General features: G+C 38.7%; 1 protein-coding gene across 6 annotated transcripts in view; it reads right to left on the minus strand.

Moving 5' to 3' along the window:
* The window catches only part of Ttc37 (tetratricopeptide repeat domain 37), a 102,493-nt gene that overhangs the window by 38,829 nt on the left and 46,110 nt on the right, over positions 1-17,554 (minus strand). For all 6 annotated transcript variants that reach the window (XR_003737003.2, XM_028894020.2, XM_028894019.2 and 3 more), the window contains 9 exons: positions 16,838-16,979; positions 14,260-14,353; positions 11,802-11,879; positions 9,557-9,681; positions 8,478-8,601; positions 6,744-6,962; positions 4,409-4,481; positions 637-690; positions 355-466 (listed from right to left, as the gene is read on the minus strand). Coding sequence is in view for 5 of the 6 variants with exons in the window: in XM_028894020.2 (XP_028749853.1) it covers positions 355-466; positions 637-690; positions 4,409-4,481; positions 6,744-6,962; positions 8,478-8,601; positions 9,557-9,681; positions 11,802-11,879; positions 14,260-14,353; positions 16,838-16,979 (1,021 nt within the window). In the remaining variant the exon portion in view is untranslated. The remainder of the gene's footprint in view (positions 1-354; positions 467-636; positions 691-4,408; positions 4,482-6,743; positions 6,963-8,477; positions 8,602-9,556; positions 9,682-11,801; positions 11,880-14,259; positions 14,354-16,837; positions 16,980-17,554) is intronic.

The following is a 17,554-nucleotide window of genomic DNA, read 5'->3' on the forward strand; positions in this document are numbered from 1 at the left end:
ACTCAGTAGCTATACATAAACCACACTAAACCAGAATGATGAAAAACTGAAACAAAATAGCCTGAAAATCATAAGTCACTCAGATTTTTGGTAACAGATAATAAAGTATCTCTAAGAAAACATTCTCGTCAGTCTGTTTACACAATTGTATGTACATTCTTTTTTTTTCTATTATCAGCTTGATTCAGTATAAATTCTTATCCTAATAGTGAAATGTTTCATTGAGGTTTGCCCAGTAATTGAATAAAACCAAAACTTACTAATTTCTTGTATCATAAAAATACAAACCTTGTTCTTTTAACCCACAAATGCAAAATTGATGACATCTGGATTAATGAAGTGAAATATATTCACCTGGAGAAAGGAAAGCTGCCTTCTGAATGGTCTTCAAAGCAGTATTTTTTTCATCTTCTGCTGTACTGCTTCCCATGGCCAGCTGGTTTACTGCAGTATATAATAATGCCTTCTATAAAAGAAGACAAAAAGTTATCAATTCTCTTCACACTTTTTGTGAAAACTGACTAAAGGGCCTGTATTTAATATGACACAAACTGTAAAACAATGAGGATATTATTCTGACTCATTAATGCTATTTAACAAGTTAAATATTTCCTTTGTATAAGAGCAAGAACTAACCTTTCCGTGATTTGAATCCAGAATATGAGCCACAATGCCAGCTACAGCACCTCCCTATAACAAAACACATTATTTAGACAAATGCAAAGCTTTCTATCAAACTGTAAGACTAATATAATCTTTCCTTTAAATCATTCGAGGAGCTCAATTTTTAGCAAATGTGTATCTTATAAACTCTAAATATCAACGTATTATTACAGCTTTAAGATAAAAACCTGTCTACTTTGGTCATTTCATGTTTGCTGTTGAAATACTCAAAGTTCAAAAGTAAGATGATTTTGTAGGGGCACCAAGTAAATGTATGTATTGCCTAACAATATAAAAAGGCTGAAAAAGAGCTGGAGAGATGGCTTAGTGGTTAAGAGCAAAGGTTGCTCTTTCAAAAGATCCAGGATCAATTCCCAGCACCCACAAGGCAGCTCACAATTGTCTATAATTCCAGTTCTAGAGGATCTGACACCCTCACATAGACATACACACACAGGCAAAACACCAATGCACATAAAATAAATCTTAAAAACAACTTTTTAAAAATGCAGAAAGAGAGAACAGCAGAAAGCGGAGTGAAGGATATCAAAAACAAACTAACAGAGCTAATTCTTGGAAACTATCTAGCTGTCTATCAACAGATGAACTGATAATAAAAGGCAGACAAATAGATATACAGACGAGAGATAGAATATAATACTGTTCAGCGCTAAAGAAAAATGGAATCACAAATTTTACAGGAAAATTGATTTACTTAGAATGTCATCCTATCTCAGAAAGAAAAAACAAAACAAAGCCCTATGTTCTCCCTTATATGTGGATCCTTGTGGTGATATTGTGTCCTCCAACATATTATGCACCCTAATAAACTTATCTGGGGTCAGAGAACAGAACAGCCACTAGACAGATATAGAGGCCAGAAAATGGTGGCACACTCGCCTTTAATCCTATCACTTGAGAGGCAGAGATGCATCCGGATCTCTGTGAGTTCAAGGCCACACTGGAAACCACCAGGTATGATGACACACACCTTTAATCCCAGGAAGTGATGGGAAGAATCAAAAAGGTATATATGGCCTTTATACACCTTACACATAAAGACCAGGAACTAAGTTTGTTAGACTTTTAGGCTTTTAGCAGCAGTTCAGCTGAGATCCATTCGGGTGAGGACTCAGAGGCTTCCAGTTTGAGGAAACTGGATCTGATGAGGAGTTGGCGAGGTGAGGTTGACTGTGGTTTGTTTTGCTTCTCTGACTCTTCAGAATTTACCCCAATATCTGCCTCCTGGTTTGTTTTTATTAATAAGACCTTTTAGAAATCCATCTACAGATCCTAGCCTGTAATGTACACGTCTGTGTAAACAAATATACACGTAGGTACAGTATAACAGATAGAAAGGATGGTATCAGGTGATGAGAAAGGACAGAATACAGGGCGAGGACATGAGAGTCATGAAGAAGACTATAAAGCTAATTGTTTTTATAGTTTGAACTGTCATGGAATTTCCATGTTTTTCTGTGGTAGATGAGTGCACAGAAATGTAATGGATAGTGAAAGAGTGTGTGCTGGCTGGCTGGTCACATGACCGACATAAGTAGAGTCATCTGGGAGGAGGGAGACTCAGCTAGAAAATGTCACCACAAGACTGAGCTGTAGGCAAACCTGTGGGGCATTTTAACTAGTTATTGATGGGGAGGGCCAGCCATTGTTGGTGGTCCCATCTTTGGGCCAGTAGTGCTGGATTCTTTAAGAAAACTGGCTGAGCAAGCCATATGGAGCAAGCCAGCACATAGCACATGGCCTCTGCATCAGCTCCCGCCTCCAGGTTCCTTCCCATTTGAGTTCCTGTCCTGACTTCCTTCAATGATTAAAAACAAATAAAGAAAACAGGCTCCTTAAGACCCCCATAATCCCTAATACTAAATGTCTGCATGTCATGAAGCTTCTGTTTCAATAAGCAAATCAATACTAAAAATAAGAAAAACATGCAGCACCAGAGTTTTGAGAGGGTCAATTTGAAACCTAAACATTTTAAATTCATTAAACATTTTACCTAAGAAAAAAAGTGAAATTATAAGAATGATTTTACCAAGCATGGTAGTTCATGCCTATAATCCCAGCACTTAGAATCCCGAGGCAGAAGGATTGCCTCTGAATCAGAAGCTGGACATGCCCTGGGCTGTTAGATGATTAGCCCTGTTAATTATCACCTGCATTTAATGGTGTTATTAGGTGATGTCAACATACAGCACGGTAACATTTGAACAGCACTGGGATAAAATATTTTAAAAACACATCCCTAAAATTTTAGTATGGAATAACTGACAAGCAATGAAGGTTTTTCAGGCTCAAACTGAAAGTTAAAAAGGCAGAAGGAGTTGGGAGATCATTTATGTCACTTGCGGATCCCAATATGGGGCTCATAAGGCAGTGGGACAAGTCCAGGACTCACACAAGGAAGGTGAATACAGGAGACCTCAGAACATGCTGAACCTCTCAGGGATAGCACTCGTGCACCATTCTCAAGTGACTTGAGACCCAGACACAGAACGGCCTGGTTAATACAGAATCCCAAGTTATAGATGCAGCTGCCAACACAGCTCACAAAAACAACAGAAAGTCTTTCATATGAAATTATTTTAATCCTAAGGTTCAAGCTGGGTCTACAAATAATGTTGTAGAAGATACAGTCAGGAAAACAAAGAAATAAAACCACCTCGAGTGAAATCAGTAAGAACAACAAACAATAAAAACACATCTACAAAGACTGACACTAGAATCACTACTAAATACGTGATCAAGACGCTATTTTTCTAAATAAGTGATCAAGACAAATTATCTGATGCTATTGTTTGCCACCCACTTAACTGGACAAAGAGAGAAAATATTCATAGCAGAAAATAATGAAATATAGATACCTGAAAATATCTTGCTCTTACGACTAAAATACAGTATATAATTCTTTACTAAATGTCAATAAATTCATGCTTATAATGAGATTTTTAGACATTAGCAGTGTTTGTATTATTATCTTATCTTTAAAAAGTTTTAAATAAAATTATCTTTTGAACCGGGCGTGGTGGCGCACGCCTTTAATCCCAGCACTCGGGAGGCAGAGCCAGGCGGATCTTTGTGAGTTCGAGGCCAGCCTGGGCTACCAAGTGAGCTCCAGGAAAGGCGCAAAGCTACACAGAGAAACCCTGTCTCGAAAAACCAAAAAAAAAAAAAAAAAAATTATCTTTTGAAATTTAAAAACCACAATCACTAATACTTATTTGTTACTTATTCACAAAGGGATTGAGATAATCTGTTCATTTTCAGAACAAAAGGATCCTCCTTCTTTGTAGTGTCCACAATGCTCAGAACTGTTTCATAAATACATGGAGGGTGCTCAGTCTAGTATTTGTGTAAACAGGAATTTGGTTAAATGATGACATTCTCTTCATCATACTTACTATATTTTTAGAAAAATGCTATTTTTAAAATATATATTTAAGGTGGGTGTGATGGCTGATGCTGTTAATCCCAGCACTCAAAAGGAAAAGACAGGCAGAGTCTCTACATCTGTGAGTCCTGCCTGGTCTACATACAAAACTGCAGGCCAACCAGAGCCACAGAGCATTCTCTAGCTCTCTCTCTACGTGTGTGTGTGTGTGTGTGTGTGTGTGTGTGTGTGTGTGTGTGTGTGTATGTAAATGTATATACATTTGTATAAATATACAATTGCATATATGTATTTAACACCACAGGCTACTCACTTGGCAGGATTTTAGACATTACTCACCCTTGCATTCCGTTGAGTGTACTGAGCAACAACTCGGGACAGCAAAGACCAAAGAGCAGGGTCAGCAGGGTTACTAGAGAGAACAACAAAAAACGCTAGTCTTAAAGTCAGGATTTACTGTGGACTCCATTGGCAGAGGTGCGGGTGAGCCTCTCCGAGAACACAAACATCAGAGGTCGGAGAGATCTGGCCCTGCTCCTCATCTGCCATCTGGTGGTGTGGGCAGGGAAAGAAGAACCTACCTCCAATCCCTCACCCCACCCCTCTCAGCCTGAGGCAGATGGGAGAGCTGGCCCTGCCTCTCACCAGCTGCTAAGTGGCCCCTGTACCTTGCCTGGGCAACACAGTAGAACTGGCCCTGGTGTTGCAGGTGTGGGTGAGCTGGCCCCAAGGGCATAAGTGCAAGAAAACCAGCCCCTTGCTGCTTATGGCATTGGGAGAGCTATCTGAGGCAGTACTGGAGAGGATGGTGAGGATGAGGGAGAGCTGGCAGGCTGACCAACCCTGCAACCACCCAGGCCCAGAACCAGGCCTATGAGTTGGCCCACCCCAACATCCACCTCATTTATGATCTGCTGGGGCAAGTGAAGAGCCTGACCCACAGACCCAAAACTGAAGGATCTCCATGACACAGGGCAACAAGAGGATATCCAAGAAGAACCCCTGTGAGGGACCAGTACCAACAATGTAGCAGAAACCAGAGGCCTCAAACCAGACCAATGACTCATTGCAATGAACACTTGCAAGTGAAAGATATATGAACTAAAGGGTAAACTGTGTGACCCACTGTGTCACACTATAGCTTCCATGATGAGATTTTTCTTTTCTTTTAAATTTTATTTTGTTTTATCTTGGGGGTGGGGGATTGCAAGGGCAGAGGGCAGATATGAAGGGACAGGGAGATGAGTGGGATTGAGCTGTATGATATGAAATCCACAAAGAATCAATAAAAAGTTAAATTAGAAAAAATGGGACTATTGTGTTCTTTTCTCTCATATGATGAGAAAGAACACTATACTGATTTGAATGTCTTAGTCCTCACTCAATATGCTATTTAAAGAATGCTGGATAAAGCCAGATGGTACATAATTAGTTTTGATTAATAAAATACAGGCTGCCGGATATTTCATAAAGAAAAAAAAATGGGAGTTACTTTAACCATTAACAAGCACAGCAAGTATTTTAAGTTTAAAAACCTTTAGACACCAAGCTCATATTAATTGCTCACATTTAACTGAAAATGTCTTAAATTTTAGGAAACATACTATACTATCTTCTACAAACACCAAGAGTTCTTATGTTCTTAAAACCTGAAGAAAAACAATATCATGGTCACAAAATTATGAGAAAAATAGTTAAAATGTAGCGTGTGTTCAACAGAACTACAAAGAAATTGAAAGGCACTCTATTATGCAGCAGGAGGATGTAACTAAGAGAAATAATTCATATGGAATAAACTTCATATTAATTTTTTTAAATTTCACAGGAGAGATAAGGTACTTAACTCTGACCTGAATTTGTGCTTCTCGACCTTCCTAATGCTTCAACCCTTTAATATAGTTCTTCAAGTCATGGTGACCCCAAACCATACAATTATTTTTGTTGCTACCTCATAACTGTAATTTTGCTACTGTTAGGAATTGTAATGTAAATATTTTGGAGTTAGAGGTTTGCCAAAGGGGTCACAACCTACAGGTTGAGAACCGCTGATCTCTGTGAACTCGTAACCATATGGTTAGTAGAGAAATGACTTCCAAAAATTGTCCTCCTATCTCACAAGTACAGGCTATAGTACATGTATACTTACCCACACAAAAATAAATGTAATAAAAATTTAATGTATCTAATCATCAAAGGTTATTAATAAGAATAAATGATGAAAAAAAGTAATTTAAGCTACAACATATGAAAACAGAAAACTGCTGTTACATGACATCTTTTTATCTTCCCCTTAGATGGCACTTCTTTGTGTAGCCCTGGCTGTTCTAGAACTTGCTCTGTAGACCAGGCTGGCCTTGAACTCAGAGAGATCTGCCTGCCTCTGTTAAATGATATCAAAGGCATTGATCAACATTTAAGTGACTAAGAATTCCTAAATCTATCAACATGGTCTGCATCAACACACAGCAGATGATGAACTGATAATATTATAAGCGTAGGAATTACAGACTTTTGTATCAAAATATGTGGAGCTTCACCTGAATAAAGGAAAAACTCATCAACTCACCAAAATAACTGACAGTATGATTTCCAAATAGAGTCTCAGAGTTCGTTCTAAGTCACAGTGAAGCCCAGACTTGAACATACTCACGCCGTCCCCACACTGAGGACTCACCTGTGGACAGCCCTGGATGCCTGTCTCTGCACCACCCCGCCGCGGCCCTGCAGGGCGTACACTGCTGCAGTCAGGAGGCATCTGTGGTAACTGTCCTTGTGTGGAACGTGCTTCAGGAACTCGTTAAGCGCGGCTTTGGACAGCGTGGCGTCCTGCATTGCCAAGCCCAGAGCGCACAGGGCTTGAAGGCTTTCTGTAGTTGGTTCCTTTAAAATAGAGCTGCAGATAGGCATTTAGTAGTCTGCTGGCCATTAGTACAGAGGTCTTATATCTATTGAGAGGCTTTACTTAATAAAAAAGATACCTACTTAAAGATTCATCAAAATAAGTCAATTTGTGCTTAAATATATATATATATTTTTTTACATTTAAAGACAATTATCTGACTGGAGCAAAAATAATATCAGCCTTTCACGGCATAAATTGACAAATCTCATCTCAGGTTATTACGTCTAAATTTTAAAAACAAATAAAAATTGGCCCTTTGATTCTCAGTTTTAGGACTAACGAGAACAATTTCAGAAAATGTTTAGTTGAAATAAAATTCTATTTTTGTTAAAGGAAAGCAGAAGATGGCAGATTAGAAACTCCAGCCCTCTCCTTTGTCTCCTCACACTGAACTAAGGCTGCTTCATGGAGGGACAGCGTTGCCGAAAAGTACATCAGCAACACAGTCCTGGCAGGACCAGGCAAAGGCTGGATGCACCAGCTTTCGGTAGAGGACCACCCAAGGCACACTAGGTGGCTGGTAGGGAGTCAGATCTCCCTCCCAGAGGAGCTACAGCTGAGACTGATGAAGTCCCCAGAACCTGACCTTGCACGCTTACAGTTCAAGAGAAAAGGAGACCTAGGTCCCACTAGGGCTGGCATTTGGAGAAAGGGTTCTCCGGCCTTCCCAGCAAAGTCAGAAGGCTGTAAGTGGAAGCCATTTTCAGAAAGGTCCTATCATTTTCCCTCACAGCTTAGAGGGTCAGAAACCTCTCCATTTTTGTGTCCAAGGCCCTCTTCTCATTATGGCTCATCAAACAGTCAAGGACAGTGCAGGCCAGGGAAGAGATTTCCAGTGTAACAGAAGTTCATCCCTCTGGGGTTGAGGGAGCAGTTAACAAGGCGATGTTTTCCTTGTCACAGTAACTGACAAGTCTACTATTCCTGCAAGATGGTGGGACTATACTTCCTGCACTGCGGAGGGTTGGGGGGTGGGTGTCTGTCCTATGAGGAGCTGCACCATTCAAAAGGTCAATAAACCTCACTGGCCAGCACTGTCCAATAGCCTGTATTAACCATCCACTGCTCTTAGAGGAATTACAGCCAACTTTTAAAAGAAAGCGAACAGGCTTTAAGAACTCAACAAGTACTATCTAAATAACTCCACTATCATAGGTTCTCATTTTAACTTGTTCTGAAACCAGTATATACGTTCTATAAGTATCTTTAAAGATGTCTTTAAATAAACTTTTTCTGAGGAAAAAGACCTGAGGATCTGAGCAACCAAACACCAAGTCAGTTACAATTCCGTCTATTGTCTGTGGTCCACATGGTCACTTATTCTTGAAAACAAATAAGCAGTATTAGACAGAGATACAAAGCAATGAATTAAGCCATGGTGTTTAACTCTACCCATGACTGTCAATTTAGAACAAGTTAGGTCCAATTCCTTCCATTTACTTAGAAGTTCCTTTTCAGCTCTTATCTCAAACATAAGGACCTGATGTATAAGTCATCTATACATACCATTTGAAAAGCAGTGACTTGGCTGCATCCATTTGTCCTTGTTTGTATTCTGTTATTGCCAGAGCTGTCAAGACATGAGCTTTGTCTTGCTCTGATTTAACAACAGTCAAGGCTCTCTCGTAGGCTATTGCATAGAAGGGAAAAGCAAGCAAAACACAAATGCAATTCTATCAACAAATGAGCCACTTTCCCCTTCCTAATGCCATTTCCAAAAAAGATCTAGCTAAAATCCTACCTTCCTTATCCCCAAGCAGACAGAATAAACCCTACCATGGTTTACCTATTCCCAAGTGACTCTGGGGGCACCTTCATGATTGTTAGGGGACAATCCCTACCTTCTGCCTGCAGAATATACTGTGAAGTCTAAGTCATCTTAAGTAGAGAAGGAACTTGGAAACACTGATATATAATCACATTCCAACTGCAGATCATCACCTTCACCAAGCAGATAGTATTTGAGTGCACTGTACACATAGTGGTGGAGCGCATACATATCAGAATTCCCTCAGGTAAAATTTCTGAAGAAATAAATATCTATTACTAACAAAAGTTGACGTTTTCACTTATCAAAAAATTTCATTTAAGCATACAGAATAGCAAGTACCTGCTTTCAAATGCGTGTGTGTGTGTGTGTGTTGTGTGTGTGTATCCACCACTAAGCCTGCACCTTAGTCTCCTCAAATGTACAGTGAATGCTCAGTTCAAATTGTTTATAAGGAGTACTCATCATCACAGCACACTAGTGAGATGACACATAAACAAAGCCTACTACAGCTCCTGACTCCCAGTCATATTTTAGTAAACACTGCAACCCCAGGGCTAGAGAATGGCTTAGCAGCTAAGAGCACTGGCTACTCTTCCAGAGGATCTAGGTTCAATCTCCAGCACCCACACACAGCTCACAACTGTCTGTTACTCCAGTTCCAGGGAATCCCTCTTCTGGCCTCCAAGGACATCAGGTATACAATCTTCAACTGACATATATGCATCCATACATATAACATTTTAAAAATACTGCATCTCCATCAAAATTCCAACATTACATTTTTCTGAAAAAGCTTCAAGCAATGATTACTTGCCTTTGTTGCTCTCCTTATACAGGCCCTTCATAAACAATGCCAATGCGAAACCTATGATGTCCTCCAGCTCCTCAAGGGGCGTTGACTTAAAGGCCTGGATAGCTCTGTCATAGTCACCAAGGGAACTAAGAAGAAAGCACAACTTATGTTTAAGATAAAAACACAAATCTTGGTTTTATGAAGATATACAGACATAAAGATTTCTGAGATTCTTGTTTCTAGTATTTATCACTATAATCCAAAAGGTTTTTATAAATGTTACTGAAATATTGTTTATAAAAGCACTTTAATCTTTGAAGCTGTAAGTTAAAAACACAAGCAACCTTTGCTCCTAATACTAGTTTTATAAAGGTGAAAAAATAAAAACTTAAGCTCTAGTTTTGAAAGAAGGCTAGCCTTTGATGCAAGTGGATTGTTTGTAAATATGTGCATATTTATTTCTTCAAATGAAAACTCTTTTCAGATATGTAGAAGAAAAATGAAGGAAAGGGAGTAAGGGGACTTCAGCTTTATGGCTTTTTCTTTGAAATGGAAACCTGAAGCAAACTGACAGAATTTTAATGTGTTACATTTGAGTGGTGACATATGGTAAATATAGTTTATTATTTACCATATGCCTCTGTGTTCAAGGTACTGTATAATAAAAACAAAAAAGTGGTGAAAAGCATAGATTGCTCTTACAGAGGAGCCCAAGCCAGTGCCCACCTAAACTAGGTGACCTAGGGCTCCAGGCTCTTTCTGGCTTCTGTGAGCATCAGGCACACACATGTTGCACATACATACAGACACATGCACGTGAAATAAAAATAAAACTTTTAAAAGAAAGAATATAGATGGCAATTTTCTATAGAAAGTAAAATTTTCTTCATAAATATTTACTCTATATGAAATGTCAAACCTAAGAAGATAAGCTGCAGTTTCTTACTCTAGGTGTTCTCTGCTTCAACAAAATCTACAGGGTTCTACCAACTCCTAAAATATAAGTTTAAAAGAATCCATAGGCAATCAGAGGAGTAATATTTCCCCATCAATGGACTTGATTAAATGACAGTGATAACAGGAAGGAACTGGCTACCTCATGCCTCCATGTGCAGTACCTAAAAGATGTCGAGGGTTGGGGATTTAGCTCAGTGGTAGAGCGCTTGCCTAGCAAGCACAAGGCCCTGGGTTCGATCCTCAGCTCAAAAAAAAAAAAATGTCGAGACTGAACCCTAAAATACCCAGCTGCAGTTCCATTCTATACTAACCATTCAATTTTAGGGCAACTCTAAAACTAATGAATCACCCTGTTAGTCAAAAACCCTTCTTCCTATGTAGTAGAATATTATTTTAAGATGTGTTACTTTTGTTTATGTTGCATTTGTTTAACTCTGTAAGCTGTGTTACTATGCCTGTCTAAAACACCTGATGGTCTAATAAAGAACTGTCCAGTAGCAAGGCAGGAGAAAGGACAGGCGGGGTTGGCAGGCAGATTAGATATAGAAGGAGAAAACTGGGAGGAGATAAAAAAAGATCTAGCAGCTAGAGAAGGAGGAGGACAACTCCAGGGCCCAGCCATCCAACAAGCTACACAACCAACAAGCCATGGAGTAAGAGTAAGATTTACAGAAGTTAGAGAACAGGAAAAGCCCAGAGGTAAAAGGTAGTCGCGACAAGCTAAGACAAGGAAAGCTGGCTAGAAAGTAAGCCAAGCTGAGGCTGGGCATTCATAAGTAAGAATAAGCCTCCATGTGTTATTTATTTGGGAGCTGGGTGGCAGGCCTCCCAATAAACCAAAGACCAACCAACAACATTGCTATGCATCTATACTCTGGCTTTACTTCTACCCTCTAAACAATAAGCCTGTCTGTCTTTCTAGGCCAAAAGACTTAAGAGAATCGAAGGGAAGATCTTAGCTCCATTGTCCTGAATTTTTTAGTACTGTTTCAAAGAAGCTCCTAGACCATAATATTCCATAGCGAATCAGAATAAACCCAACTCCCCAACTAGTTAAGTAGGCTTCTATTAGATAAAACTACCATCTCTCTCTCAAGTGTTCCTCTATCCGGTCCCTAAAGCATAGGCTCCAACTTCCCTCTTCACAAGGTACACTCAGGCTAGGTTTTAAGGGTACAGAAATTTTAACACATTCTGGCCCTTGGAATAATATATTTCAGTGCTCTGGACACTAGTCTTCACACCTGTAGGGTCACAATTTTCCCTGAGAAATAGATTCATAGAATAAGAAAAAAAAAAATAGCCTTACCATAACAATCTGCCCCAGTTTCTCACTGTAACATTGTAAGTATGTTGGTCTTCTGTGGACTGTAACAGTGCAGTTGCCCTTAAAAAAAAATGTATTTTAGATTCTCTATGTGGAATGTTTTGTTTTGCTCATTCCTCCTCAGCCAAATCCATGGACTTACATAGTCTTTTCTTTCAATTCTACGAATTCTTTGATGTTGTTTAGGCAGCTTATTTATATTCCAGTAAGTTGATACCACAAAGGCACTTAAATATATGTAAATTTTAAGTTGTCAATAAAAAAATATTTTTTATAAGTAAAGCTATTTATTATTGCATGCAAGTTGTAAATATTCTAACATTTGTAATATAAACATAGACAATGACCATATCAATGTTATATTTTGACACACCAAAGTTTTCATAAGACACTCTTGAAAATATTTATGTAGAAGGGAGAAAATTGAATGCTTTTATGTGCTCTGAGGCTGTCCCCACAGAAACACTAAAAGACAATGCACTAAGGGGAAAGATCCTTAGGTTTAGAATATATTTACCAAGAACTAAAGCCACATTTTCTCCCCCCACTGTGTTCTCCATAGGCAAGGAGGGAAATGTCCTAAAAGCTAAGAGCTTTTTTAATGGTTTCTTTCTTTTCTCTTTAAAGACATCTGCCAAGAGAAATATCCAAGAAAGGCTTTTTATCTACTTGATGTTGCATAAAAAAACAATTTGCTCAGGAAGCATAAAAATGCTAGAGGTGTGTGAGAGCAGAAATGGCCCTGCTCCCTGCTGCCTGGAGCATTGGGTGAGCTAGCTGGGGCAATGCTGGAGAGCTCATCCTGGTGGTGAGGATAAGGGAGAGCTAACAGGCTGACCAACCCAGCTATCACCCAGGCCCAGAACCATGGCTATTAGTTATCCCATCCCAACATCTACCTCATCTATGAACCACTGGAACATGTGTAGGGACCAGTCCTGCAGATCCAAAGCTGCAGGTGGGCAGCAAGAGGATATCAAAGAGGAGTGGATCCAGTATTGGTAGTGGAAGCCTCAAACCAGACCAATGACTCATTGCAATGAACACTTGAGAGAAAAGATGTATGAACTAAAAGGTACACTGTGTGACTCACTGTGACACACTACAGCTTCCACGCTGAGATTTTTTTGCTTTGTTTTGTCTTTACTTTTTAAATTTTATTTCGTGGGGGAGGTTACAAAGGCAGAGGGCAGATATAAAGGGACAGACAGAGATGAGTGGGATTGGGGTGCATGATGTGAAATCCACAAAGAATAAATATAAAGTATAAAAATGTTACAGAAATTAAAAAACTACACTTCTGGTTGAATTTAAGCACTGCTTGTGTTTCAAGCAGCAAATATCATAACATATAGCCCAGCTGCTGTGGTCAGTACATATTCCTCTGTGGCTGTAGAGTTGCCACGCTAAGCCTGCGGTACAGTGATGCCCAGTTCAGCATGTCTACAATAACAACAGCACACACAACAGGAGCCAACACCCCAAGCTCTCTTGCTTTATGTGTTAACTATTATATTCTGCATTTTATTTACTATAAGTTTACTGACATTCTGAGAAGAAAAGTGTGCTTTTTTTATAAACCTTCTTCCATGACCTGGAAAAATAACTTCATTATATAGCCGCCTCCAGTACCATCTAGCGATTATTCCCTTGAACTACATGGCAATCCACAGAGGGATGTAGTTAAGTATTTAACTTAACACTTTTTTAACACCTGACACTTTCTGAAGATTCACTTACATTTGAAGCAGTGGTGTGCGTGAAAGTTAGGCAATCAGCTCTTTCAGAGTTACGAGTAAGTTACTCATGACATCAGTAGTTATTCTCATATCCACCCACCATTACCGTATGGAGAAAAACTAGCTGCTTTCATTTCTTACCAGTCTCCAGGCTATCACTCCACTCTAGTACACTGGGGTTTTGTTTGTTAAATATGGCAAACTACTTGATTGGGAGAACTTCTCTCACTCTATCTGAAATGCATCTTCACATATTCTCTGACCCTAAGCACTACTCTAACTCTTCCTTAGCAACTGTCAGTAACCAGGTATTCTTAGTTTATTGAGTATTTCTCATTGAGGAGTTCCATGAGAACAGGGCCTCTGTGTGTTGTAATTCCTTGACAAATTTGGCACATAGTATCCAACATTTACTGACATGAATAAATACGTAACAGATAATAAGGTGAGTCAAGCAGATATTCATGTTGTTTCTTGTCTGACTATAGGGATAGCTTTTTCTAAAACAGAATCTTTGAAGTTTTGTTTTGTGTCTTCTCTGTTCTCCACACCCTAACCAAACGTGGAACTCCATCTTCACCGTCTACAAGGTGACACGATGAGGACTGGGGAAGGGGTGAGACACCGCATTAGTACTGCTGTCACGAGACCAGACTTCAGTACTGACAACACAGTGAGCGACGCCCACTGAGCACACCTACCTTTGGTACGCCTCTGCTGCTTCCCTTCTCAGCTGCAGAAGTTCATTTAAATAACCCAGCATTGTGAAAGCTGGAGCGTCATTCTGAATTCTTTCTGGAAATTCACAAATATCTTTAATTTGTATGTGTATACACACACAAATAACAGTTCATTTCTTTTTGTTTAGCATCTCAAAGCAGGGGATTACCTATTGAGATTAATGGTATTAAGAATGAAGGCCTAATTTATCTTGAATATACCAGTGATCATTTGATAATTCTTCTAAATCACCAAATATTAAAGAATTATATGTGGTTTCTAGTTATATTTTACAGTTTAAACATGTTTACTTTAAGTCCTTGGAACACACATTTCTAAATAGGATGTCTGTATCAAATGCCTCCCCTCAGAGCTCTGGGAACCCTGCAGAAAAAGAGGCAGAAACAGTGTAAGAATCAGAGGGGATGGAGGACGCCAGAACAAGGCCCTCTGAATCAACCAAACAAAGCTCCTGTGAACTCACACAGACTAAAGCAGCAAGCACAAGGTCTACAAGGGTCTACAACAGGTCCTCCGTATACACATAATAGCTTTCAGATTAGTGTTCTTATGGGACTCCAAAGTGTATGAATGATTAGGTCTCTGATTCTCATGCCTGTTCTTGGGGCTCTTTTCCTTCTGTTGGGTTGCCTTGTCCAGCCTTGATATTATAGTTTTTGCTTTATTTTAATATACTTTATTTTTTTATGTTTGGTTTAAAATAAACAAACCAAAAAAACCCTCCATGTTTTCTTTTAAGTAAAATTATTTGAAATTTTAACTCAGTAAAACTAGTTCTGACATTTATAAAGAAATCCAGGTTTTTGCAATTTTTTATTAGTTCCTAAAGAATTTCATATAATTTTCTGGCTAATCTTGTGATTTAATTTAGTAACAATTTTCTCATGGTGCTTCTATTCAAAACTATATGTTCTAAAAAAATAATCCAGTACTTCACGCCAGGAACAGAGAAATGGATCTGGGCACTTTCAATATAGTATTTTCCAATTTTTTATGTTGAAAGTGCATTATATATCTACACTGGACAAAGAAAAACATACCTAGTTACTTAAAGCTAGTATTAAAGAGCAGGCTTTCATATCCCTATGATGTTTAACAAATACACCACAAATACGAATCTTACGTCACAGCTGGGATTCTAACACCAGAGTATAACTTGTATAAGTACAGGGTATGTGACTATCATGGTCAAAGTCAGTCTCTAAATACTAAAAGTCACTGTACAAGATCAGAAAACCATCAATGGAGTTAGAAGCTCCATCCGCCATGGTATATCAATGCAAACCAGTAGGACAGACAGGGATGGTCTATATCCTCTCATCAGTCTCCCTGTTTTCTGCTTTGTTAGTATTTCTGGCCAAGCACACAGCATTTACACGAGTTATGAAAATGGTTCCACCATTTAAAAAAGAGCTATCACATTTGTTAAAAAAAAAGGTGTTCATGATTTTAGATATCTGCATTTTAATAAAAGATTTACCTCTTTATGTACATCCTCTAAGTTACTTATAAAGTCAGGAAACTCATGAATAATGTTTCTAAGTAGACACTTCCTCATCTCTGGGGATTTATCAGTGTCCTTCACATCAGTATACTGCAATAGATGACAATGTCCCAGGATGCTGATGCCAGTAAACTTATTACCTTCTTCCCGAGTGACTCAAACTAAATGCACAAGAGAACTGACTTCTCAATACTTGGGCTGAACCATTTTTACTTCATATTATTCAGCTGCTGGTTTCTTTTATGACTACCCCTGCCAAGAACTCATCTTAATACTTATCACAACTCCAATCACTACAATCCTAAGTAGCAGGTACTTTCCCTCTTATATCACAGGTAAGAACCTAAAATCCACTTGTACAGTATGCCCAAGGACTCAAAAATGACAGAGACTCAGTGGTGGTTTATTTTATAAGACAGGAAATTATTACCAGGGAAAGTTAATAAACTTCAGCATTGTGTGGGTTTCCTAAGTGTGTGTGTGAGTGAGTGTGTGTGTGTATAATTTTTTTTTTTTTTTTTTTGCAGTATCTTACAAGATAATCAGGAGTTAATAGGAGAAGTTAGAGTCACTAGGTATGCATTTGGCATCTCATATATATTATCTTATCTAATTCTCCTAATTATCTCCTAACCTGGGAATTGAGATTTTCCCTCCCCAGAAATGAAACACAAGTTAAGGGAAATCAAACTGAAATGGAAGTATACAGAGGAGCAACTGCAGCAGCACCTCAGAACCATTAACCTTTGACACTCCTACATTATTACACGGAAATCTTGACTCGGCAAGCAATAAAGTGAGTTTCACCACTCTTCCAGAGACATTATCCTGATGTAAAATTGCACTCCTTCCAAGTAGCAACAAAAAGGCAAATTAGCATCTGAAAGAACTGGTATTTAACATGAGATGGGTAAATTAAAAATTAAACCACTTCAGCAGTCTGATAATGCACCATATATGATCGGTATCTTAGCTACAATGTATTTACACATTTCAGTAGTCTGATATTTTGCCACATACAGTAAGTATCTTACCCACGTATTTACACAGAACACCCTGTGCCGCAGGGACAGCGTTCATCTGGAGGATGTTGTACTTGTACAGCTCTGTTTCTCTGTTGCTTTTGTCTTGTAATGTTGTACAAACCCAATATGCATAACCTATGGCACCTTCAGTCTTGAAAAAACAAGTAAACGTATGATAATAAGTATTTCAATAAAACTAAGAAATAAAATATTTCAATAACAATAGTATCATAGCTTAATCTTCTTTAAAGTGCCTTTAACAAAAGGCAGCCATGATTAAAAACAACAACAAAAGCCTGTTGAAATCAATTTAAAATTTAAGTTCTCTAATCCTGAATAGAATTAAATACAATAAAAAGTAGAAAACAGAGACTTGCCAGATGAGCTGGTTTTCCCCTTCTCAGACCATTTTCACAGGCTAAACCAAACTAATTCAATGTCTTTTCAGAGTCTAGATTATCAACTAAAGCCATTCTTCAACTCATGTCTATTTTTTCTTATATTCTCAATTTCTCTTCCACAATACTCTTATTACATGTACTAAATCTCAATGTGGAAGACTGGAGAGATGGAGAGACGGCTCAATGGTTAAAAACTCTGGCTGCTCTTCCAGAAGACCCAGACCCAATCCCCATCACCCACATGAGAGCTCACACCTGTCTGTAATTTCAGTCCCAAGAGCTCTAGTGCCTGCTTCTGGCACCATGGACATCAGACACATACTTG

Source organism: Peromyscus leucopus, chromosome 15 (assembly GCF_004664715.2).
Source record: "Peromyscus leucopus breed LL Stock chromosome 15, UCI_PerLeu_2.1, whole genome shotgun sequence".
Taxonomy (NCBI): domain Eukaryota; kingdom Metazoa; phylum Chordata; class Mammalia; order Rodentia; family Cricetidae; genus Peromyscus; species Peromyscus leucopus.